Raw genomic sequence first — 25895 nt, 5'->3', positions numbered from 1 at the left:
CACTTCGAATGTTATATGAAGAAGTGTGAAAAGAAGTTGCAAAGTATGTACGCATAAAAACAACAACAAGAACAACAAAAAAACCACTGATATTATTCTAAAACCTGATCTCATTCTAAGAGTAATACTTGCAATTATAAATACGGATGTTTTATGTGTAAGCCTTTGAGTGAAAAGCTATCTTTCTGTTAGTGTTAACATTTCTTTTTCAGCTAGAAAATTTGCTTTCAATTCCATATCAGAGAAATGTTTACAATGTAACACCTTGAGCCTTCCATGGTTCCTTTGAGACATAATGTTCATTTGTTTGATGTACTGCAGTTTTCAATAAAAAAAAACAAAACAAAACAAAACAAAAAAACTCAATTGGGCTTAAAAATGGGATTTTCACCTCTGTAAGGTACATTATTACAAAGTTACCATACAGTAAAAAATGAACATTTCTAAAATAGGCTTCCTGTGAAAGATAACTTCATATCCAGTCTCTGTGATATAGGTGACTTGTTTTGTAATTTCATTCAGACAGGACAAAATTCTCACCGTTAAAAAAAAAAAAAAAAAAAAAAAAAAAAAAAAAAAAAAAGACAGAAAGTAAACATGAGAGCCCCAAAAGGAGAGAATGATGAATGATCCTGCACAAGATCTAATCAGATAACACTAATACACAGATATTAATGAAGCTGTCAAGCTCTATTCACTGTACTGAAGAACTGAAGTATATATTTTCCTTTTAACCTTCAACGCTGATGTAGTGATTTGTAAGCTGCTGACTTGCTATTCTGTTATTGGAATCTGTGCTTTTGTTATGGCAGGAAATAATGAAGATATGATTCACAGGCCAGTTAAAAATTGCTCACTATATAACAAGTATCAGTGATAATTAGATAAGGAGAGAAAAAAAGGAGATCTTTTCAATTTACTTTTTTCAGTCTTCTGTTAGTGTCTGTAGTACGTAATATCTTCATTATATTTTATACGGAATGTCTAAACATTTCCTGTAGGTCAAGAACATTTGCATGCTAACAATATTTTAGAGATTTTGTTTATTTTCCCAGATCATATTCTTCATTAAATCTTGATACCTGTTTACTCACCATAGGATCTAAGGATGTGTATCTTATAGGAAGAGATTGAGATTGATGACTTTAGCTTTTGTAGTCATTGTCAAACCCAACAGCAAACAGACTCTGCTGCAAAGAACTAAGAAACAGACAACAGTACTGCCCTTTTATAACTCTACACCATTTGATGATGCAACCCCTGCCTTGCCCATCCATTCTCTTCCTCTTCTAAACACCAACTGTTCCCCACCATATATATGCATACATTAGATTTATATATTTTTTGTTTGTTTGTCTTGTATGAGCAGAGAACCTTAGAGCTTTTGTAAACTACTAGCAGCTTTGGGTACCAGAGAATATCTGAGGGAATCCTCGGGCAGGATTCCCTTGAAAGCAAATTGTTGAAAATATTGAAAGCAAATGTTTACATCTTCCAGTTCTTGAGACACTCTTTTTACTGGTTGGTGAAAAACATTCATAAGTAGACCAGCTGATTCCTTCCCTAAAAGAATCTTCACTCACAGGAAGCAGCATATCGCTATTTTCTCAGATGTATGTGGCTAAGTTAGAGAAGGTGAAACAAACCTGTTAAAAATATGCATCTCCACCATCATTAGTTTTCCATCCTTCTCAATGAAGAAAACCCTTTCTACTGAATGTGTATTCCCTACCAGTCTAACACTCCTGTACTCTAGTCAAATAAAAGATGATATCTTTCTATATTAAAGAATGAAATATGATGATCTTAGAGCATGTAAGCTTTGTGGTAAGAATTCACATGGAAAACAAATGGTTTTATTACTTTTAATTAAAAACCAAGGCTCTAATTTAGTCTTTTTAAAATCAATATGGAGACCTCAAATATGAGGTCTGCAAAATTTTCATTTAAATAATTACTTCACTATTGGTCTTAGACTGTAAAAATAAATTTTATATAATTTGCTCTATACACATTTTGCATTAATTCAAAATTTTCACAAACTTTTTTTTTTTTTTTTTTCCTTAGGATGACTTTGGTGTTGACTTTTGCATGTCATTAGAAAGTATCTTGTCTGTATCTGCCATGATTTTCATGTTTGATTAAAAATTTCTGTATCATCCAATTTCAACAGATATAACTGATTAATGAAAACAAAGTGGCCTTCCTTTCTTCACCCTATGCAATTTTAAAGTTAGAAGGGAAATGTGAAAATAAAATAAAATTTAAAAAAAAAAAGGAAAGAAAATAAAAGAAACACAGTCTAGCTATGCAGTACTAAATTGTTGTCTTGGAGTCACAAGACATAATATATGTAAGAAGAATTAAATGGAAACATCACTATTTGACTTATTTTGCCTCATAATTTACCGTGTGTTGGGTACTCCTTAGTTTTGTGTTAACAGAAATTAACACTAATAATTCATCCTTTTTATTCAATAGAAAACACATCCAAGTTTAGAATATTCATGCAGCAGACCACAGCTTCACCTTTTTTTTATAGTGTAATTCAGTTATACAATGTTATTTTAAGCATCTAGGGCAGATTAATAATAAATGTCATGTGATATCACATTTCAATTTCAATTGAATAATAAAATAAGCAGAATCTGGAGTACTGTATAATATTGTTATATTATATATAATACTGTTCTATTTCATTTGAAAACACTAGTTTCTAATAAAAATTAAGTCAGCATAGATTTTTTTTGCCTGCAACATAAGAGACATACAGAAGTTGGACATATATTTTAGATCATTGTAACAAAAAATATATAGTTTGATTAAGGCTTTTAATTATTATTATTATTATTCATCAAATCTCAGTGTTTTGTCTGTGAAGTTCTTCAGGTTATCGTTTGTTTAGTTCATACGATGTTTCCACTTGAAAGTGAGAAGAGTATGAACATATTTTCATTTGGTTTTCTTCTCCTTAACCTCGCCACTTATCTGGTTATATCCATTGCTTCATTTTTATCATCATACAGTACACTTTCTGAGAATTTTTTTATCATTCTAATATCACAGTACATTTGCATTATGCCTTTAAGGTGTGTTCCATAGGACATATTTTGTATTTAAATGTAAAACAAAGATTAAGATTCAAAACAATATCAACATCCTTTAGTAGTAAACACTGACCAGTTGTATATAGAGTATTGACCAGTATCCAGACCCGGCTTTTATGGCATAACCCTTTTTGGAGAACTATGGGTACTTCATCTCTGATTCAATGCAGGAAGTAAGTGCTTGCATATCTTGAGGATCATAAGCATTCCTGTTCAGAAAAGCATTTTGTTGCCACATAGATATTACAAAAGTTCAGTACCTTTCCAAATGTGATATGTTGCAAATCATTTTTCATTTTTAAATCCAGGCTGTTTACAGATGTAGTGTAATGTCGGCTTAATCACTGACTTTAAGATGCTCATTTGGGATTTATTTTACTGTAACTCGATGGACAACTTATATTCTTGTATTTGTAGGTCAATAGATGTGTATTTCACTCTGCTCCTCCTCTGAGTGAATACAGGAATGTTTTGTGGATACTCTCAGATTATTTTGCAGGCTCATTTCGGATACTTATGATTTGCTCAGGATCAAAACTGCAGAAACACTTCTAAAATCTGTTTTGTACACTTGGAAACATAGTTTGAAAAGACAGTTGAGTAATTAGACTGCAGTTTTAGAAATAGTTGGGTCTGTTGTTCTTAATGTTTAAACTTGGAATTGCAAAGAAATAATTAGCCAGGCATTTGGTGCAAACTGACGGACTAAGACTGTAGAAGTGGGGTAAATGGTTCTAATATTAATATGATGTTTTCCTTCAATAATTACCTGTGAGGTAAAAAGACTTTTTGCTTCCAAAACATGTTTTTTAATGTTACTGTTATCCAGATCACAGATATAGCGTGAGTTCTGGGGGCTATTTTTTTAACTCTAAAGCAGTATTAATTCTAAAGGGAATTCTACTTTAATCAAAGAAAATTAAATTGGAATGAAGATGGAAAAAAAAAAAAAAACGTTTAACAGATAAAACAAATGAATCTCCAGGCTGTATCTAAATACAAAATATTGTCATATAAGCAATGTCATGGAATTGATTGACATATTTTCTCCACAAACTTATAAAGAACTTGGGAGTAATAGTTTATAGTGCCAATGTTATGCAAAAACAAAACAAAGCAAAACAAAACCATAGTTTCCTGAAAGAGGTGTTTTCACTAGTGAATATTATATAGATTTATCATGTCTGGGTTATATGGCACATTGTATCTGGGTTATTAGGCATATTACCTTAGAAAAATACAAATAAAGAGAATTCATTCACAGAAATGAAGTAATGAAAGAGAATTTGGTTCCCAAAGATGTCACACAAAGTTTTGGTATTAACTCAGAGAATTCTGAGTTAATAATTTAATTCACAGGGCAGAATTTTCAGAACTGTCCTTCCCATTAAATTATTGGGAAATACTTGCTAGGAATAATTATAGTGGAATTAAGAGTATTCTTGAAAATCCCACTCATATTTCTACAAAATCAAACATGTTTAGGCAATTATAGATTTTCTTAAAAATACTAATACACTGATGAAAAATAACTTTATTATCTCATCATTTTACAGTAGTCATTCAAGCTATGTCAGATCAGACTGAGCAAGACATTACAAAGCCAGTGTTTTGAGAAAGCCGAAAAAAGAGACATCAACTATGTTTTGCCAATCAAAAGTATTGCTTGAATACAGATGGAAAATCTCATTTTATACTCACTGATTGTTGTGAGTGAGTATATTTTTGCTGCAATATTACTGGGTAATAAAATTTCCAAATAATTTTACCTGTATAGGAGCTGGATTTTGAAGCTAAAACAAGCTATACCCTGAGGATAGAAGCAGCCAATATGCATGTTGACCCTCGCTTCCTGAGTCTTGGACCCTTCAATGACATGACAACAGTGAAGATAATTGTAGAAGATGTTGATGAGCCGCCTATGTTTACTTCACGTTTGTACTCCATGGTGGTGTCTGAAGCAGCAAAGGTTGGCACTATCATTGGAACTGTAGCAGCCCATGATCCAGATGTCTCAAATAGTCCTGTCAGGTAATTAGAGTCATAGAATCATCTAGGTTGGAATAGACTTTCAAGATCTCCAAGTCCAACCATCAACCTGACCTACTGAATCCCATCACTAAACCATGTCCCTTAGGGCCATGTCCACCTGTCTTTTAAATACCTCTAGGGATGGGAACTTCACCACTTCCCTGGGCAGCCCCCTCCAATACTTGATCACCCTGTCCATGAAGGAATTCTTCCCAATATCCAATCCAAACCTCCTGTGATACAATTTATAAGACTTCTTAATTGTTTATTTTTATAACTTTTTTTTTTTTTTCTAAATGCTTGTTTTGTGATGGAAGATTGTTTGCACTGAAAGCAACTAGATTTTTTGTTTGTTTGTTTGTTTTGTTTCTTTGCACTTACAGAGGGAGAATGAAATATTCTAAGACTTTGCATATTTTAAATTTTATACTCATAAACTGCAGAACCTTTAAAAAATAATATATTTACATCTGTAAAATAAGTAAGTAAATAAATAAATAAATAAGGAAAGTTAGAATTTCAGAATTACAAAGCAAAAATAATCCTTATTATACATATTAATTTGTAAATTTAGAAAGAATCCATATCTATAACAAATCTATATATCTTTTTATAACATTTCTATAACAAATTATGTTCTGTTTAATCAATCAGGATGAAAATCTCTTTCTCTTTCTCTCTCCATTTTGTGTGTGCAGTATGTGCAAGCAAGTAATAGGACTCTTTTACATGGTAAACCAGAATTGATGTCCCACAGAAAAAATGTATTGCTACAAACTCTTTATGTGAAAGAAATGGATAGGACATGACCTCCTGTATTTGCCAGGATGGTTAAAGGCTCTTTTGGCTTTTGTAAGTTCTGCTGCAGCCAAATATCTTCCGTTTGAAAGGGAAGAGATATGAACACTAGAGAAACATAAAAATTCTCAAGGGCTTCTTCCTTTGTCTTGTGTGAAAAAAAAAAAATCTTCCATAATATAATGCGCAAGAATGTAGGGAACCTGTAGAAAACAACAACAAAAGAATATATATTGATATTATGTTTGTCTGTCTTTAGGGAGAAAAAGTTCAGAGAAAAAGACACATCACCTAAATTAAAACACTAATTTAAACACTGAATTATTTGTTAGTTTTGTTATGCAGAATAGTAATTCTAATAGCCAAAAAATAATTAAAAAAAAATGCGAAGGGTCTGGAGCCCGTGACTTCAGGGGAATTCTGAGAACTTAAACATCTTCAGGAGTAGGACAATAATACAGTTAAATGTTAGTACTAAGTTTCAGTTGTTGTTATTGTTCATCTAGAGCATACATAGAAAAAAACTTCACAGATACAGAACTCATTTAGATGTCACCTTTTTTGAGATACTTTTTACATTCATGTATTGAATATGAACTCATGAGTCTACTGTAGCTCTGTAATTTCTGAAGCAGCAATTTCAGTTGTAAAAATAAAGCATATGTTTCACTCCTAGAGGTGATACAAGTGTTCTCTCCCTCTTTTTCATTATATATTTGCAGCAGATTCAAAATAGCTGCTTCCTATCATGTATAAACAAGTCCTAGATGGATTGGTTGGCAGGGATTCACTTGTGAAATTTATCTTTTGCTGAGCTCTTTCTTTACAGTGGCAGTGTTTTCTGGCACTGATGTTAGCATCTGGTGTATAATATCTGGTTTAGCAGAACCATTTAGAGTAGGATTAAATCCAGTTCCATAAATTAAGTCTATGCTCTCTATGCTTTTGACTCTTGTGTAAGGATGAATTTATTGACCTTGTTTTGGTTATTTTTTAGAATTTCAGCATCAAAAAAATACTATATCACAAGCTTAACAGACATCTAGATTTCTTCGGCTTCAAAGTTGTTTGGAATTTGAGGGAGATGAAAATAAGAAATAGTGAAGGTTTATCTCTATGCTTGTGAACCTACTATATATGTTGTCAGGGGTACTGACAAACTATATAATTTAAAGATGTCCTGCATCTGCTGCGATGTACATCACAGACCAGATGCATAAAAATTGAACGTGTTAAGGAAGATTAAAGCATAATAATTTTCATGATCTACTTAAGAACTTTAAATTATTAATCTATAAATAAGTATTCCATATTCCAAACATTGGATTATATTGATAGATTAAAATTTTTGGTTTGTTACAATTCTGAAAGTGTTGCAATTGCAAGATCAGACAAACTTAAAACCATGTCTTGACAATACTAAAATAATTAAAATACTAATATAATTAAAATAAAGAAAGAAAGAAACAAAAAGAAAATGAAGTTATTTTATATGGACCTGAGAACTATTGGTGTTTGAACTACCTTAAATAAAGGATTTAAAACTCCTGAAGCTCAAAGATTTTCAAATATTAATGGCCACAAGGAATTAAAGGATTAGGAGTGCTTAAAATATTTTTTTTTCAGAATTTCAACATGGATACAGTAGTTGTAAATAAAAGTTAAAGATAACTGTTTGGGTCCTATGCATAAAAACTACTTTTTCTTCTTTCACTACAATATGTTGTCTAATTTACATAGCTTGTTCTCTTGCATTCTCACCCCTTCCTTCCTTCCCTCCTTCCTTCCTTCCTTCCTTCCTTCCTTCCTTCCTTCCTTCCTTCCTTCCTTCCTTCCTTCCTTCCTTCCTTCCTTCCTTCCTTCCTTCCTTCCTTCCTTCCTTTTTTTCTTCCTTTCTTCCTTTTTATTGATTTCTTTTATTGTTTTTGTGCATTCTTTTTCATTGTTAGCCTCTTTCTCGCTTCTCTCTCCCTCTCTGTTCTTTTACTTTCCCCTTTTCTCTCTTTCTTACTAGGTTTTTAAGAAAGTCCTTTGAATTTTCCAGTTATGTAGTAACAGTGTTAATAATTAGGAAATGTAAAGGCTGGCAAGAGACTGAATCAAAACTACTGAACCTGACATGATTGATTACATAGCAGAGGAAACAGGCATATTCCCCAGGGGAAGCTTATCAAAACTAAACAAAACAAGGGAGGGGGAAAACAAACAAACAAACAAACAAACAACAACAAAAAAACAACAAACAAACAAACAAAAACTACTGTTTAATTAGAAAAGAAGAAGAAAAGTGAAAGAGAGAGAGTTTCAATCCATGAAAACTGCTATTACTGTTGTTTTTATGACTCCTTATGCCTTTCTCTTACTGTGAGATAATGCAGTAAAGCAATTCTTAATGCATAACAAGTCTCTACTCTAGACATTTTGCAGCCAGGAGGGTTAGATATAATCACAATACAGCAGAGTAGAAGCTAGTATATTACAACACAGAACAAGCAAATAATGCTGTCATATCGTTATGTCTGGGAAGTCCTGTCTTTGCACTATCTTCCATTATTCTTTCCTTCCACATTGTTCAAAGGTTTTGATTAACGCTATATCAATAATCTAATATATCATCAGTGTGACAGTAATTGTAATGATCAAACTTGGTCTCAGACATTTTAATTCATTTTGAGTGTAGGGAAGTGCTCTGAAGTACTTGATCTAAATGATCTAAATGACACTGCAAGAATCTGACCCAATATTAAGCCAAATATCAAGAATACTATAGTTTTAAATCTAACACTGCCTAATTAACTATCCCTTTCTCTCAAAAGGGATATAAGCAAAATACCCACAGGAAGTCTGACCTTTTCACTTATGCAATTTTCTATTTGCTAAGGAGCTAGGTTCCCCTTCCTAAAACAAGTTTGGAGGCAAAAGATATGCTAAGACAAAGAGTCTAGGGCATAAGCCTGTGTTTGTCAAATGACAGTTAAGCACTGGGAGATGAAGGTGATGACACACAATCCCTTGACATACTACATTATCTTTCTTTTCTTTTCCCTGCCCTGGCAGCTCTGGGTGACTCAGGGGCTCTATTGCTGTTGATAGAAAACTGTGCTCAGGCTGTCAGCCCCCATGGGATCCATGCCTTACTGGTACAGCCATGCAGCAAACTTCCAACTCTTCTTCTTGTTAGCTTGGGCTCAGTAGGATGCTATTCCATAAGTAAATGAATAGCTGCTTTACAATGGAGAGGGTGATAGAAAAGAGAGGGGAATGCCTATAATCTTGCTTAACAGGTCACTGTGGTAATGGAGCCTAACACTGTCAGCATAGGTCACTGCCTGTGTGGTCTTGCCTTTGCTTACAGCTTTCCTTCTGCTAATAACCTAGAGAAACTGGACAAAACCAAGTCCCAAATGGGGAAACAATGGAAACACTTTCTCTCTAATGAGAAATCAATGAAACATTTCTATAAGCTTTAATTGAACATAAATCAAAAGTTTTCATTCATTCTTCACCTAGGTACTCAATAGATCGAAACACAGACCTTGAGAGGTATTTCAATATTGATGCCAACAGTGGAGTCATTACAACTGCCAAGTCTTTGGACAGGGAAACGAATGCTGTTCATAATATCACAGTCTTGGCTATGGAGAGTCGTAAGTAACAATTTAAAGATTTTATTAGTTGTTTATGTATAAAAGTTCAGGTTTAGTTGGGATAAGCTACACAAAGTGAAAATATGACAATGTTTCAAAACATGGCAGATAACAATTCTTCTTACTCAATGTAAAAGACACGTATGTGATATAAATACAGAAATACAACAGATTAAGCATTTACACTTTCTTTTGCCTCACACTTCATGTATTTTTTTGACTTTAGAAAAGCAAGCACAAAAGAAGCTGAAAATGTCAAGAGTCTCAGACTAAGTATAATTAGAGCAAAAATGATATGAAGTAGAGGACAGCAGTTAACTCCTCTTAGTGATGACACCCAGGTTGATTTCTGTTCATTAATCACAACACTCTTAAAAAGGATGAAGTAAAGGACATGTCAATACCTATGTTATTTTACTTTCCTGAATCTCAAGTAAGATGGTAAAGGATATTTAGTAAACAATATCTTTTTATGGTGTAAGTTGAAAAATGATAAAGAATCAAACTCTTCAGGTACGTACAATAATTCTGTATGAAAATTTAAACCTAAACTTGTTTAGCTCTGAATACATTCTGTGAAATGTGGTTCTTCAAGAACTGCTCCAACATGGGCTCATACCATGGAGTGCAGGCCATCAGGAGTAGACTGCTTCACCACAGGTCCCCCAAGGGCCACAGTTCCTGCCAGAAAAACTGCTCCTGTGTTAGTTCCTCTCCACAGGTTACAGCTTCCACCAGGGCACCTACTGCAGTGTGGAGTTCTCCATGGGCTGCAGGGGGACATCATGCTTCATCATGGTCTTCTCCATGGTCTGCAGGGGAATATCTGCTCCAGAGCCTGGAGAATCTCCTCCTCCTCCTTCTTCACTGACCTTGGTGTCTGCAGGGGTTCTTTCTCTCACATCTTCTCACACCTTTTCCAGATACTCCTGCACAGAATTTTTACTTTTTCTTAAACACATTAAAACAGAGATGCAAAAAGTGTCACTTATTGGCTCTTTTTTTTTTTTTTTTTTTTTTTTTTTTTTTCCTGGGGGTGGGGAGGGTGCTTTTAGATCAATAGAGGAGAAAGTTAGTATCAAAATTCCTTTCTATTTCACTATTTCACATGTGGAATTAAAAAAAAAAAAAAAAGACATTGTGAACTACCATAGGCAAGGATGTTACTCACTAAATCAGGTTGCCCAGGGCCCCATCCAACCTGGTCTTAAAAACCTTCAGGGATGGGGCATCCACAACTTCTCTGGCCAACTTGTTCCAGTGCCTCATCACCCTCTGAGTCTAGATCTCTAATCTAAATCTCTACTCTTTTAATTTAAAACCATTCCCCCCTGTTCTATCATTATCTGATTGAGCAAAGTCACTCTCCATCTTTTTTTGTAAGACTCTTTTAAGTACTGAAAAGCTGCAATGAAGTCACCCCAGAGCCTTCTCTTCTGTAGGCAGAACAGCCCCAGCTCTCTCACCCTTTCTTCATAGGAGAGGTGCTCCAGCCCTCTGATCATCCTCATGGCCCTCCTCTGGACCTGTTCTAACAGATCAACATCCTCCTCATGCTGGAGGCTCCAGACTCCAAGTGGGGCGTCATGAGGGCAGAGCAGAGGGAAACAATCACCTCCCTCGACCTGCTGGCTACTCCTCCTCTGTTGATGCAGCCCAGGATGCAGTTGGCCTTCTGGGCTGCAAGCACACACTGGTGGCCCATGATGAGCATGATGAGCATCTGCCAGTACCCCCAAGTCCTTTTCTGCAGGGCTGCTCTAAGTGAGTTCTATACATATGTCCAGGATTGTCCAGACCCAGAGCAGCACCTTGCACTTTGACTTGCTGAACCTCATTAGGTTCACGTGGGCCTAATCCTCAAGCTCGTCCGGGTCCCTTTTGATGGCATCCCTTCCTTCTGTTGTATCAACTGCACCACTCAGTTTGGGGTCATCTGCAAACTTGCTGAGGGTGCACTCAATCTCACTGTCTATGTCACTGATAAAGATATTGAACAGTACCAGTTCTAGGATAGACCCCAGTGGTACACAACTCATCTCTAGCCTCCACTTGGACATAGAGCCATTGACCACCACTCTCTGGTGTTGGAGCGCGTAGCAGGAAGCACAGCCGAAAGCACGACAGACACCAGTAGAGTCAGATCATGCTTCTCCATTTTATTGCCCTAATAGCCTAACTTTTATAGTGAACTTAACAGGGGCGGACAGTGTTTCACACAAGGTTATTGGTCAAAAGCACTCAGACAAACAACTACAAGAAAACAACCCCATCTGCAAGAAAACAACCCCCTTGTGATTAGCAGTCAAGAAAACAACCCCCTTGTGATTAACAGTCACGTAGATCTTGTTCTTGAAGCCAGCTGCTGGTAGCAATATTTTTCTGAATTCCTCAATTGGGCGACGTGGGAACACTGTCATGGGAACTTCTCATAGTTGCCCTGGTAGCTCGTTTTGCTCAGCTACAGCAGGCCATGGGATTTGCTAAGGCCTACTCCTGGTTGCTTAAAGCAAGCTCAGATCGAGCAATTGTTCCACGGACTCATGTCCACGCCCTTTGTGCCAATTCCCAACACTCTGGGAGGAGCCTTCAAACTAACTCCTTATCCACTGAATGTTCCACCCATCAAATCAATATCTTTCCAATTTGGAGGCAAGGATGTCACGTGGGATTGTGTCAAAGGCCTTACAGAAGTCCAGGTAGATGACATCAGTAGCTCTTCATTTGTCTTTCATTGATGCAGTCACTCCATCATAGTAGGCCATCAGATTGGTCAGGCACAATTCATCCTTCGTGAAGCCATGCTGGCTGTCTTGGATTACCTGTTTGTCTTGCATGCCTTGCATGTGCTTTGACATTACTACCAGGAGGATATTTTCCATGATCTTGCCTGGCACAGAGATGAAGCTGGTATTCCATTCTACCCTTTTAAAAATGGGAGTGATGTTTCTCTTTTCCCAGTCACTGGGTCTTTGCCCAACTGCCAGGACTTTTCAAATATGATGGAGAGAGTCTTGGCAACTACATCATCCAGTTCCCCCAGGACCCTGGAATACATGTCATCAGGCCCCATAGACTTGTAGGTGTTCAGTTTCATCAGGTGGTCTTGAACTTGCTGTTCACTTACAGTGACTTTACTCCCACAGCCTCCATCTATGGGTGCAGGGAAGCAAAATACTTGGCAAACCTGACTGGCAGTGAAGACTGAGGCAAAGAAGTTGTTGAGTACCTCTGCCTTCTCCATGTCTGTTATTATCATTTCACCCTTCTCATTCATCAGAGGGGGTACAAATTCCTTGACTTTTCTTTTCTGAGCAATGTAACTTTAGAATCTCTTCCTGTTATTTTTTGCACCCCTTGCCAAGCTCAGTTCCATCTATGCCTTGGCTTTCCTTGTCCCATCTCTGCATATCCAGACTGCATCCCTATACTATTTCCATGCCATGTGTCCCTGCTTCCACTGCGTGTGCATTTCCTTCTTAGACCTCAGTTTGACCAACAGGTCCTCGCTTAGCCATCCCAGTTGTCTGCCCTCCCTGCCTGCTTTTATGCAGAGGGATGGAGAGTTGCACTTTAAGGAAAACATCCTTAAAAAGCTGCCAGCTCTGCTTAGCTCCTTTGTCCCTAAGGATGGTGTTCCAGGGGATCACAGCTATTAGGTCTTTAAATAGCTTGAAATTTGCTGATTCAGAAGTTCAGGGTCCTGACTTTGCTCCTTGCCAGGCCTGTACTCCTCGAGATCACAAACTCAACTAGGGTATTGTCAGTGCATCCCAGACTGCCTCCAGTCTTGACCTCTTTAATCACAGAATCGTAGAATATCCCGAGTTGGAAGGGACTCACAAGGATCATTGAGTCCAACTCCTGGCACCACACAGGTCTACCCAAAATTTCAGACCATGGGACTAAGTGCACAGTCCAAACGCTTCTTAAACTCCAACAGGCTTGGTGCAGTGACCGCTTCACTGGGCAGCCTGTTCCAGTATGCGACAACCCTCTCAGTGAAAAACCTCTTCCTGATGTCTAGCCTAAACCTCCCCTGCCTCATCTTGACACCATTCCTGCGGGTCCTATCACTGGTGACTAAAGAGAATACATAGGCGCCTGCCCCTCCACTCCACCTCATGAGGAAGCTGTAGACCGCAATGAGGTCTCCCCTCAGCCTCCTCTTTTCCAGGCTTAGCAGGCCAGGTGACCTCAGCCGCACCTCTTACGTCTTCCCCTCTAGGCCCTTCACCATCTTCGTAGCCATTCTCTGGACACTCTCCAACAGTTTTTCATCCTTTTTGTAATGTGGTGCCCAGAACTGCACACAGTACTCGAGGTGAGGCTGCTCCAGTGCAGAGTGAGACAATCACTTCTCTTGACCAACTAGCAATGCTGTGCTTGATGCACCCCAGGATACGGTTGGCCCTCCTGGCTGCCAGGGCACACTGCTGGCTCATATTCAACTTGCTGTCAACCACAACCCCCAGATCCTTCTCCATGGGGTTGCTCTCCAGCATCTTATCACTCAGTCTGTACGTATACAGAGGTACAGACTGAGTGATGACAGACTGGGTTGCCCTGTCCCAGGTGCAGGACCCAGCTCCTCTGCGTTGTTGAACACCAAGTCCAGCAATGATTCTCCTCTGGTTGATTTGTCTAATACCAGAAAGTTATCCTCAACATGCTCTAGGAATCTCTTGTATTGCTCACAGCCTGCCATGTAGTTTTCTCAGTAGACATTTGGGTGGTTGAAGTCCCCCATCAGGATGAGTGTACACGAGCGTGATACTTTTTATAGTTGAAGCAAGAATGCCTCATCCACAGGCTTCCCTTGATAGGGTGGTCTGTAGTAGACCCCAACCACAAGATGTCCTTTATTGGTATGGTCCTTAACTCTCACCTGCAAGCTCTCAACCTGTCTGTGGCTGTTTCTCAGAGGCATCTCTTCATGATCAATCCCTTCCCTAATGTAGAGGGGAACACCCCCTCCCTTCTTTCCCTGTTTATGGCTTCTGAAGAGTTTGTATCCCTCCATTCCAGTTTTCCAATTATGTGATCCATTGCACCACATTTCCATGACAGCAATCAGGTAATATTTGTCCAATTAAGCTATGGTTTCCAATTCCTCTTATTTGATTTCCATGCAGTATGTGTTGGTGTAGAGGCACTTCAGCAGGGTATTTCTTTAAAAACTGCTAATATTTAATAAAACATAAAATATTTTATAAAATTTGTTTGCAATACATTGTTTGAAATAGATATATCTTTTAATGTTTGTGCAGTTTTTCTGTCTGCCCTGCAATCTCACTCATGTCACCACCTACAATGTTTCTGTTCCTTGCTCTAAACCAGAAGTGTTATCTTGCAAAATAAGTGTAGTAGACACTGATGTCCATTATGTTTAGTCCACCAAATATCTACTGTTTGAGATTAAATTATGACATTAGGTCTTTCACAGACTCGTATTTTAGCTAGAAATGTACATCAGTTTGAGAATATGATTCCACTTCAGTTTTGCTTAGAAATACACCTCTTTTTTTTTTTTTTTTAACTTCATAATAGCCTGATCAGTTAGAGTTGCAACATATTATTTCATCCATGATATCTGGGCTATTCCTAGTTTGAGTAGGGTTGTTTTGGTTCACTGTGCACCCTGGGTGATGGTTCTACATCACTGTGCTCTTATCTTTCCATATGATGTAAATTAATGTTTTTATTAGTGAGTTAGATTTTCAGCTTATCCCTGAAAGTAAAACCTCAATTACATTTATGCTGTTGGAAAACACAAACATTGTTTTCATTTTGTCCAAAAGATCAAGCCAAGAGCTTCCTTTGTCTTTCTAGAAGGGATTGTAATTGATTTGACAAGCATATGCAAAAGAAAATTGCAAATGAAAAACATACTGACGCAAAGCATAACTCTCAAGGAGCTCTATTTCATTGTATTGTTGGCTTCTTCTCAGAGAATCCAGCACAGATTGGGAGAGGATATGTAGCCATCACTATCCTTGACATCAATGACAATGCCCCTGAGTTTGCCATGGAGTATGAGACAACCGTCTGTGAAAATGCTCAACCTGGACAGGTATGGCTTTATACTTTTTAAATGTTTACTTTTATCAGATAGGTAGTCATTCAATTCAGAAGCCTGACAGCTTTAAGATAAAATATAATCTGTTTATGAGAGTAAAAACAATGTTTTGATGTGCAGCACAAGCAAATATTACTCAACTCCTAACATATCCACCCTACTTTTGAAGAAAAAGATGCAAATATAAAAATAATGTGTTCGAGGTAGGGTTAAAAGGCTCCAAATTTTCTCAAACTAACTTAAAACCTACACAAGTAGGTTCCCTTACAACATAACTGACACATTTTTAAGCTCACCAAAATGTGAGTAACATTAAGAATATATACTTCCTCCTAATTTTACTGGGAAGTGGGAAATCTTAACATGGAGTTTATTCTGAAACTATACCATTCCTAAAATGAGCACATACTTTTATTTCCCTTAGGAAGTATAGGTCAGAATTTCACAAAACCTATTCCTACCAAACTGTTTTTAACTCCCAACATGATTTACAAACAGTCCTAGACTTAACTAACAGCATCTGGTATTGTTTATCTTTGATGTCTGTCATATTTTAGCTTTTCCAATTTGGTATTTAAGGCCTAAGGAAATATATGTTTTCTAATTCTCTCTTCTCTCTCCCAGAAAAGTAGTAGATGTCTCATACATATAGATCCCACATAGTCCCTGGGAGGCTCTGCACTTTCGGGCCTTCTCCCAGAATATTTTCCTTTCTGTGGGAGATGTTGTCTATTATACATTTCAAAAGTACAGCAGAACTGAACTCTTCAACAGAAAACACTATTGTTAGCTTGCATTCATGAGAAGCACAGGAATAGAATAAGAGTGTTCTTATTGGAATACTTGTTTCTTGTGCCTGTGATTCAGTCAGAACTGTTACCTCTACTATTCATTTCTTTATGAATTGTAAGCAATTTTGAAATCTTTCCTTTAGAGACATGTTTTGACTGAATTTTACAAAATATTTTTCTTTTTTTTTTTTTTAAAAAAAGGAATATATTAATATACTTAGGACTTGGCTTTTTCCTTTTCAACTGGGTGCTCATAAACATAATCCTTTGCAAAAGATTACAGCTCAACACTGATCACAGCAACAGGTGACTAACTATAAGAGGGCCATGTTATAGGCATCTGGAATATATGATTCTTCCACTGCTGTGCAGTTTATACTTCAAACACCAGTGCATGACAGGACCTAACTCTCTCATAAGCACTGCAAAGAATTGCTTTTGGTAAATAAAGTAAATTAAGTAAATTAAGTAAATTTTGGTAAATAAAGGTAAATAAAGATACAGGGAAAGTAAGGAAAAGAGTCACATTATACATGTAATAGTATCTCTACATGCGTAGGAGTTTAGAAAATTAAAAAAAAAAAAACAAAAAAAAAAACAATATAAGCAGGACTCATGAGAGGATTGGTACTTGGATATGTAACAGAGGAGTTATGTAATGTGCATGTATTTATGCTTCTTCACATTTCATATAATGAAACCTCAATGTATTTCGTTACAGGTCATACAGAAAATCAGTGCAATTGATAAAGATGACCCACCAAATGGCCATCAGTTCTATTTCAGTTTAACAGCAGAGGCAGCAAATAACCACAATTTTACACTTAAGGACAACAAAGGTAGATAACTTTTTTTTTTTTTTTTTTTTTTTTTTTTTTTGGGGGGGGGTAAATATTCACAACCAACACCTTTCATTTTGAATATATCATGCTGATAATGACCTACATAAACACTGGTAAGGACATAAATTAAAGTGCAATCAGCTTCAAAAGTGCTTTTATAGATTGTCCGTCAAGGGAATAAAGCTGCTGTCTGAATCATTTAAAGTCTTGAGCCAAACAGAGTAGCTTCTTTTTTATTGTATTTTTTTTTTCCAGAAGGCAGTCTTTTCACATTTTTCCCTTGTATTTATATTTTTGTTTTGTTTTGTTTTAATCCAAAATAGATTATACTTTGGGGCAATAACTGAAAAATGTCCATGAATCAATATTTTATTAATTCAACTCAGGGCATAAAAAATGAGTGCACAAGTTTTTTGTTTGTTTCTTTGTTTTTGTTTTTGTTTTGCTCATTTTTTGTTGTTTTTATTTTGTTTGGTTTTGTTTTATGCACCTTTTCAATAAGTATACTACCTACTGAGGAATGATTTTGAAAACAAAAGCATTTACACTGAGTTCTTACTATTATTTCCCCAGACATTTATGAAAAGACTCCTGTTGACATCAAGTTTTTATTAGTTAAATATCTGAGAACATGCTTCTAATTAGTGTTCTCATTAGTTGCACTGTACAGTATAGCATCTGAGCATGTATCAGTCAGTTTAGCTGTTAGCTGAGGCAAGTAGCACTAAATAGACACCATCTTAGTCTTGCATTGCTCTTCTATGCACCAGCCTGGAGAAAAGGAGGCTCAGGGGTGACCTTATCGCTCTCTACACGTACCTTAAAGGAGGCTGTAGTGAGGTGGGGGTTGGTCTGCTCTCCCGCGTGCCTGGTGACAGGACGAGGGGGAATGGGCTTAAGTTGCGCCAGGGGAGTTTTAGGCTGGATCTTAGGAAGAACTTCTTTACTGAAAGGGTTGTTAGACATTGGAACAGGCTGCCCAGGGAAGTGGTGGAGTCACCATCCCTGGAAATCTTTAAAAGACGTTTAGATGTAGAGCTTAGGGATATGGTTTAGTGGGGACTGCTAGCGTTAGGTCAGAGGTTGGACTCGATGATCTTGAGGTCTCTTCCAACCTAGAAATTCTGTGATTCTATGTATCAGCATTATCCAGAGTTACAAAGCGATCATTATTAATAAGAAAAAAGAAGCATATGGTGGACTAAGGTGTACTGTTTGTACAGAAAGACCTTGAACAACAGTCACTAAGTCCACGGGACCTAATAAAGACCTCTCACACAGGCATTTATTGCCTTATTCTGCATGTAGTATTGACATGTTTAACTTTCTTCATATTAGCAGCATACAATTTGAAACTAAAAATTGTAAATAGTGGTCAAAATAATAAAAATGCATTAGAATAAGACTGTTAAGAATTCTGATGCTGTTACAAGTTCTGCAAAGTACTCAATAAAAAGACAGTCCATCTTCCAAAGAACTTACAATTTGCAAAGGGTAATAACAGACCATTGCAATGCCAGTAAAATCAATGGAGTTACGAGGCAGAACCTGTTGCCTCTTCTGATGTTTTAGCTTTAGATATATTTCACATGGTTCTGTATGAGGAAATGTTTGTATTTTTTTGCCAGATAGGTCATAATAGATGACACAATAAGATACCTATACTAGATTATCAATGAATCTGACTATAGATAGACAGATAGATAGATGATACATGTAGCTAGACAGACCGACCGACCAACCTTTTCTATACATTTCTAGGAGATGTATCTCCCTACCTCTCAGGAGCGGTCAACCTGTATTGAACACAGTGAGTTATGCACATATTTTCTGGAACACCTGGACATTTTAGTCACCCAAATCAGCAACATCGAAGCACATGTGATTATATTAGCCAACTTGCTGACTCTCAGCTGAGACTGAAAACAAACACGTCTTTGTTATACATGCAATTACATGTATTTGTGCTCCAAGAGGTTATTTTTATATTTCAAAAAATATATATTAATTGGTGTTCAGAACCTACTCACCTATGAATATATTCTCTTATTCCATGCTCTCTATATCTGTGAATAATTGAAATAGATCCATGGAAATTAGACCTGAAACATGAATATAAATACTTAAACTGATTACTGAAGTGTGATTTTTTTTTCTTCTCTTTTACAATACTCTCATCTTCAGCTATATATTGAGACTGTGGAACTGTAAGCATACTAAAAACAAATAGACCTCTGCGATTTTGAAATAGTTTTTCATGGACAACAGGAATATTTTTGTTTAGTTGAACATGAATTCTCAGCTAATCCTACCTCTGCAGATTAAGGAAAATACGATCAATATAAACTCATTGAAATAACAAAAATGTGTTTCTAAAGTCTTCTGAGAGAAAGGCTGTATTTCTTATAGACTTATATTCTTGAAAGGCCAAGTATTTTACATTTATCTTTTTATTCCTTTATATAGATAACACTGCAACAGTATTAACCAGAAGAAATGGCTTCCGAAGACAGGAACAATCTGTTTTTTATTTGCCAATATTCATTGTGGACAGTGGGTCACCTTCACTAAGTAGCACTAATACACTCACCATCAGAGTCTGTGACTGTGATGCAGATGGTATTGCTCAGACATGCAATGCAGAGGCATACATATTGCCTGCAGGACTTAGCACTGGAGCCCTGATAGCAATATTGGCTTGTGTATTAACGCTGCTGGGTAAGTCTTCTTTCTGTTACAATTTTTTTTCAATGCAATGTATTGTAATTAGCAAAAGAAAAAATAAAAAATATGTATAGATATACACACACTATTTTATTTATTTATTTATTTTTAATCACTAAATTAATCACATTCCAGGAAGAACAACATTTTGTATCACGAGCCACACAAAACCTTCATTCTGTGATTTTCAAGATCAGATACTTTCTAATTTAAGCTGACTCCAGAGGTACATATGAAATAATATTAGAAGAAAAAATATTATTTACAACAAATTTAATATTTAAAAAATGTAGTTTATGTATGTATTTCTCTAGTTTAGTATAAAAGCTGTTTTTTTCCAGATTAATTACTTTGTAATCAGTGTGTGTTCTTTTCAGAGATGCAACTTTTTTCAAAAATTGATTTGTAGAGAACAAAAGATACCCAGGAAATACAACAGATATAATTTACTGATTAAAATCATCTTATTCAATTGAACATCTTCTACAGAATGATCTTTTGTTACTCCTGCAACTGGTGTCTCTCTTGGATTTTATGTTGTGCAGTGAAACCACTGCTAGATAGAAGACCAGGGGAGAAACCGGCTTGTGAATAGCAGAACAGTGTCAAGAGCTTAGTTTTGTTAGCATTTTTCATTTCATGAAAAGTCCTGAAACAAAATGCCTAGATGATACTACACAGGTACAAATCAGGGAATAAAGATGAAGGATCATCCTTGCAACTGTGATATGCAGATAAGGAGAGGTGCAATGTTACTTATTGTCAGGGAGATCTACTGTAAAAAGGTCCTGAATCAGCACACAAGAATTCTCACGAGTGTTATCACTGAAGAGATTCGTCTATTCCTTTACTGCACATATCAGCCTAAGGGGAAGGAGAAGACTGAAGTCTCCTCAAATTTATGTGATCATAAATCAAATCAAAAGATTTTTGTCTGCATTTTTGTTCAAGCCAGTATTTTAACCACATATGGGAAATTTCTCATTGACTGATTCACCTCACAGTAAGCCATTAGAAGGAAATGTTTCTTTTGCTACAAACAATTCCAAATGACTCAGAAAAAGAAATCTTCTTGTACTGTTGTTAGAGAATAAGAAAAATCACTACTTCTACAATGAACCCAAACAACTTACTCAATGTCTGTGTATAGGAGACATTTCCCAAGTTTTTCAGCTTTTTGACCAAAGGAAAAAAAAAAGCTAAACACATAAGGTTGTTTAATCTCACTCATCATGTGTAAAGACCAAGGCTTAAGGAGAAATACAAGTGAATGATAATCAACAATTCTAATCAACATTTTTCATACATTTTCTCCTAGCAATATTTCTAGTCCATATCTATTCCCAAATGAACTTTATTTGCACATGCAGGTAAATAGAAACAAATAGGAAAAAAATATGTTCAAATAAATATATAATGTTAGGCTTTTCTCTTGTATCAACTGGCATTGACATTAATGGACATTAATTGACATTAATCACCTGTTGAAAACATTGGTTCAATGTATTTAAGAATTCTGTAATGATAGCAATTAACTTAAACCCAAACTGAAATGTCACCATTTCTGTTATATATAAACAAGGGAATTTCTGAATAATGCATTAGAAACTACTGTAGCTAAAAGTTAGGTTGGCCTGGGCATGAGCTTCTCAGAAATATGAACCATATGTGTTGAAGAAGACTGTTCGGTGGAAACACAGCATTGTGCCAGAGACTGCTTATTCCACTCAGTGTAGCACAGCTCAAACACAACCAATAAATCAGGTAACCTGAGGTTTTATCCCAGTCACTTCTAGATTGTGCTGAACAAGCATTTGGTAAAGAACTGAGGATAAACTATACGAACATAGTGTTTAAATTCGGTTGTGCACCGAAAATGAATCTGACAGACAACCACCTCACCATTGATTTTAGTTGTCAAAGAATTGGACTTCAAATTTAGCTATCTGAATGTGTTACTGTTGTTTATCCAAGTAGATAATTCTATGTAATCTCATCACTTTTCCTTCTGGATACAGTTCAGAGTTGAAGGCACAGTTTAGTCTGTGTTTCTGTGCTAAACTTGGCTTTGAGTCCTGCACTGAGTTGCTGGATCCTGCAACTCAGATACCTGGTATCAGTCTTAATAAAGAAGAGGTACCAAAGAATCACTGATGACCAGTGAAACACTAATCAAGTGTTGCTTGTCTTGTTCCAGAGCCTTTCTTTTTCTCTTATTTCTTCCCAGAACGCAGTTGCTGGCTCAGCTGAATGGCAATAATGCTCGGAATTTTCTTTTTACATTAATTCCCAAGGAAAGCAAAGAAACAAACAAAATCAAAAATGAGGAAACAAAAAACACCAAACAAATAAAGAAATAAAATAATGAAGATCAACTAGTACTACATAAAAAATAAGTTTAAACTTGTGTGGTTCCAGGGCTGGGACCAAGCAATGTACATTTTCATGTAAGGGTTTATCAGAGGAAACAGGTTACTGGATCAAAACTTTTTTTTTTTTTTTTTTTTTTTCCTCTGATTAAAATTTAAAATACACTGCAAATCTAGTCACATTCATCAATGTCATCTCAATGTAAGTTTCAGTTGCAAAGCAGAGGAGAGATTTGTATAACTGTCATGAATGAATGCATTCTGGTTGTAATATCTTGAAATTGCAACAAACTCTTATCTGCTTAAAGTTAGAATTATATGCCTTGATATTCATTCCTCCCTACACATCCTTTTGCCTAATAACCATTTGTCTCAAAGAAGACTCAGATTGTCTCAGTGGGATTTCTTAGTATTCTTATTTTTACTTAAACAACTGATCAATTTTAGACAAGCACAATGGTTTCAGTGATTGCAAGAAGAAAAAGAGTTACTACATTATACCAATTTATTATAATCACATATAATGTAGCATAGTTTTTTTTTTTTTTTTCAAAGTTAAATAATTTTAAAAGTTATAAACATTTTACCACTTTTTTCTCCTTCTTAGATTGATTTATGGAGACTAAATTCTAAATTTTATTCCACATTCAAGCTTCACCAGTACTTTGTTAATTACCCCAAAACCTCTATAATTATTCACTCTGCAGTGAGGCTGTGTTTTAAAGAAAAACAAACAAACAAACAAACAACAAAAAAACCTGCTTGCAAATTATTCTATTAAAAGCATATGAAAAGCTAGTTTGTATTAATTTTAGACTGTACATAATTTTTAGAGAAATAAAAAGGAATTTTACCTCCTTTTAAAATTATATGGTAATTTAATTCAAGGTAATTTGTTTTTCAGTTAGCATCTTCCAGACAAAATAACTGCTTTTGTAACAAGTGCTTAGCATAAAATGTATACATAAAATCATACATACACAAAGAATATTCACCTGTAAATAACCCAATCATATTTGAAAGGTTAAATATTTTATTTGTATTGAAGCAATAGAAATTCATTATTCTTATCTTCCATATTTCAGAATAAAATTTATTAGCCCCAGCATTTTTCTCAAAACGATGTAGCAAACCTCCTCTTAATCTGGCTTTAGATTTTACAAGTTAATGATAGGTTGATTACCTTTCAAAATACAGATTTAAAGTATTACTTGTTTTCAATTAAGGGACAAGTAAATTATTAACGTATTACTTACAAAAGCCTAATACAACCAGCCATGTAATTTTGTGACTCTTAAACAGGAAGAAACAGTACTAGTAATAAGGATCTTATGACTAAATGGGTAAAATGGATATGGGATAGGACAATGCAGTATGTATGGACTGGGTCTTACAGTTGAAAAATGATAAATCAATAATTGTTTCAGTTTGGAGGTAATTCAAATTGAGTCATTTAAAAGGTGGCTGACTATGCAATGCAGAACCTGTTTTCTGAAAATTATAGAGCCTACTAATGTTACTCAGTCTAGGCATTCAAAGGTTACAACACTTTGCAAAAAGCAATCTAAACTGATTAAGCAACAGTTATACATGAAGCTTGTTAACTGGAAATTAAATATACATTTCCTGAGTCTTGGCCTCTGTATTCTCAAATCTCTTCTGACTGTACTAGTAACTGCAATGTGTAACTAAACAGATCAGTGTGCTTCTCGGATGGCTGAGGGTCTCCAATCTTCAGCTTTATAACTCATGACACACCTAAGGCATAAAGCAATGGCATGTTCATTTGCAGCTGACATGGCTTACTGCTATAGTAAATGCCAGGCTTAGGAGCGAAGTATACAGGGTATGATAATGATTGTGATTTAGCTCTGTCCCTTTACAGCTCTGCCTGTTTCTGAGTGTAGGCTTCTCCTTTAGGTTTTTTGAGGGCTATTATAGCTTCTTTACAATGACACTGTAGTTGCCCTGAGTACAAACAGAAATTTTAATGCTAAAACAGAGAAGCACAGGTAAACTAAACCTAACTTTTTGCAAGATCACACTAAAGTGAAAACTTGATAATAATTCCACAAAGCACAATGCAATGTAGCAAACAAAAAATTTTTCTTATATTCAAGGGCATTAGTTTAAAAACTGATTTAGGTGAACTGAAACTACTGATACTGTGATTGTAGTTATACCAACACAAAGATAAAATTACATTTTATCACAGATAATATAAATACAAATGCCAAGGTTCTGTCAGTTGTTGTACCTATTAAACAAAATAAACATTTTCAACAATTCTGGTAAACCAGAACAAAAGGTTAGTTTAGATATTTCTCTATTAGTTTTAGTTATTCATTTATAATTATTAGTTTCAATATCATTTATTTATTTATTTATTTATTTTAATTGCATACAAAATCAGTATTGACATTTCATCAGCTTGGCATCAGTTTGTTGTGCTGGTATAGAGACAATGGCCAAAATGTACAATACATGTGTTCCTAAAGCTTTTTCACTGTGTTTTATTTCTTTTCTAAGATACTGTGTTCTCTAGATGTTCAGCCAGTCACTGACTTGATCTCTGCTTTTGTGATAAATGTAGAGGGAAAAATGACAATGAGAAATGGATAAGCTTTACAAATCATTTTCACTTGATTTAGTTACCAGTATAATTTGGTTTGCACTTGTATACATCTGTGCAGTTGCTGAAATGCAGCTAAAGCTTTGTTCATTTAGAGGTTAAACATTATTGTTCATAGCTGTTGGAATGGAGATAAATTAATAATCTCATAAAGCCATCTACATGCTAAAAGGTTTAACCTTTAGAAAGACTCCATATTTTTTTGACTTCAAACAGGGATGTGATGTACAAGGAATACTACATAAAACACTCATTGCATCATGACTTTATTTCACCTTCAGCCAGACTTACCTACTGAACTTCATATTTTTCACTTATTAAACGTATTTAACTTTGAAAATTAAGTCTGTTAAGAATGACAGTAGTGTGAAAACACATGTGCACTTGATTAAAGGAAATGATTATCTGCTTACTTACTTGGCAATAAAAAATGTGTCGGTAAATTTTAAAAATGCTTAAAAAATAGAAATCAATAGCAATCTTGACTTAAATGTATTTTAGTACTGTCAACAACCTAATTTGTCTCTCACTTAAAAATACCTTTTATAATAAGGAAAAAACAGTAAGAGTAGAATCCAACTGTTGTCTATATAATGATGATAATTTTATGTTATCTGTTTTATAATTTACAACTTAATTTGTATTATACAATGATCAAAATGTTTTGAAATTTCATAAAAAACACTTTAAAGGTCAAACTCCTATATCATCAAACTACTTATGTAAATACTGTTGAAAGCAAAGTGCCCCAAACCAGTGGCTCCTGAATTTAATACACAAGACATGATTCAGTGAGATGCCAGGAGGAAAAAAAAGTGGAAGAGTGATGATGATATTGAAGTGTTATAAAGTCATAAGACATCTGTTAATAGATG

General features: G+C 35.5%; 1 protein-coding gene across 1 annotated transcript in view; it reads left to right on the top strand.

The window, feature by feature from the left end:
- CDH7 (cadherin 7) overlaps window positions 1-25895 on the top strand; it is a gene marked incomplete at its 3' end in the record, with an annotated part of 89364 nt that overhangs the window by 61318 nt on the left and 2151 nt on the right. Inside the window, exons 7-11 of the mRNA XM_082754439.1 lie at window positions 4885-5138; window positions 9447-9583; window positions 15535-15656; window positions 17175-17292; window positions 19762-20013. Of these exons, the coding sequence (XP_082610565.1) occupies window positions 4885-5138; window positions 9447-9583; window positions 15535-15656; window positions 17175-17292; window positions 19762-20013 (883 nt within the window). The remainder of the gene's footprint in view (window positions 1-4884; window positions 5139-9446; window positions 9584-15534; window positions 15657-17174; window positions 17293-19761; window positions 20014-25895) is intronic.

This window comes from Aythya marila (assembly GCF_965140915.1).
Source record: "Aythya marila genome assembly, chromosome: 2".
Lineage (NCBI taxonomy): Eukaryota > Metazoa > Chordata > Aves > Anseriformes > Anatidae > Aythya > Aythya marila.
This window is presented reverse-complemented; position numbering and strand designations above follow the sequence as displayed.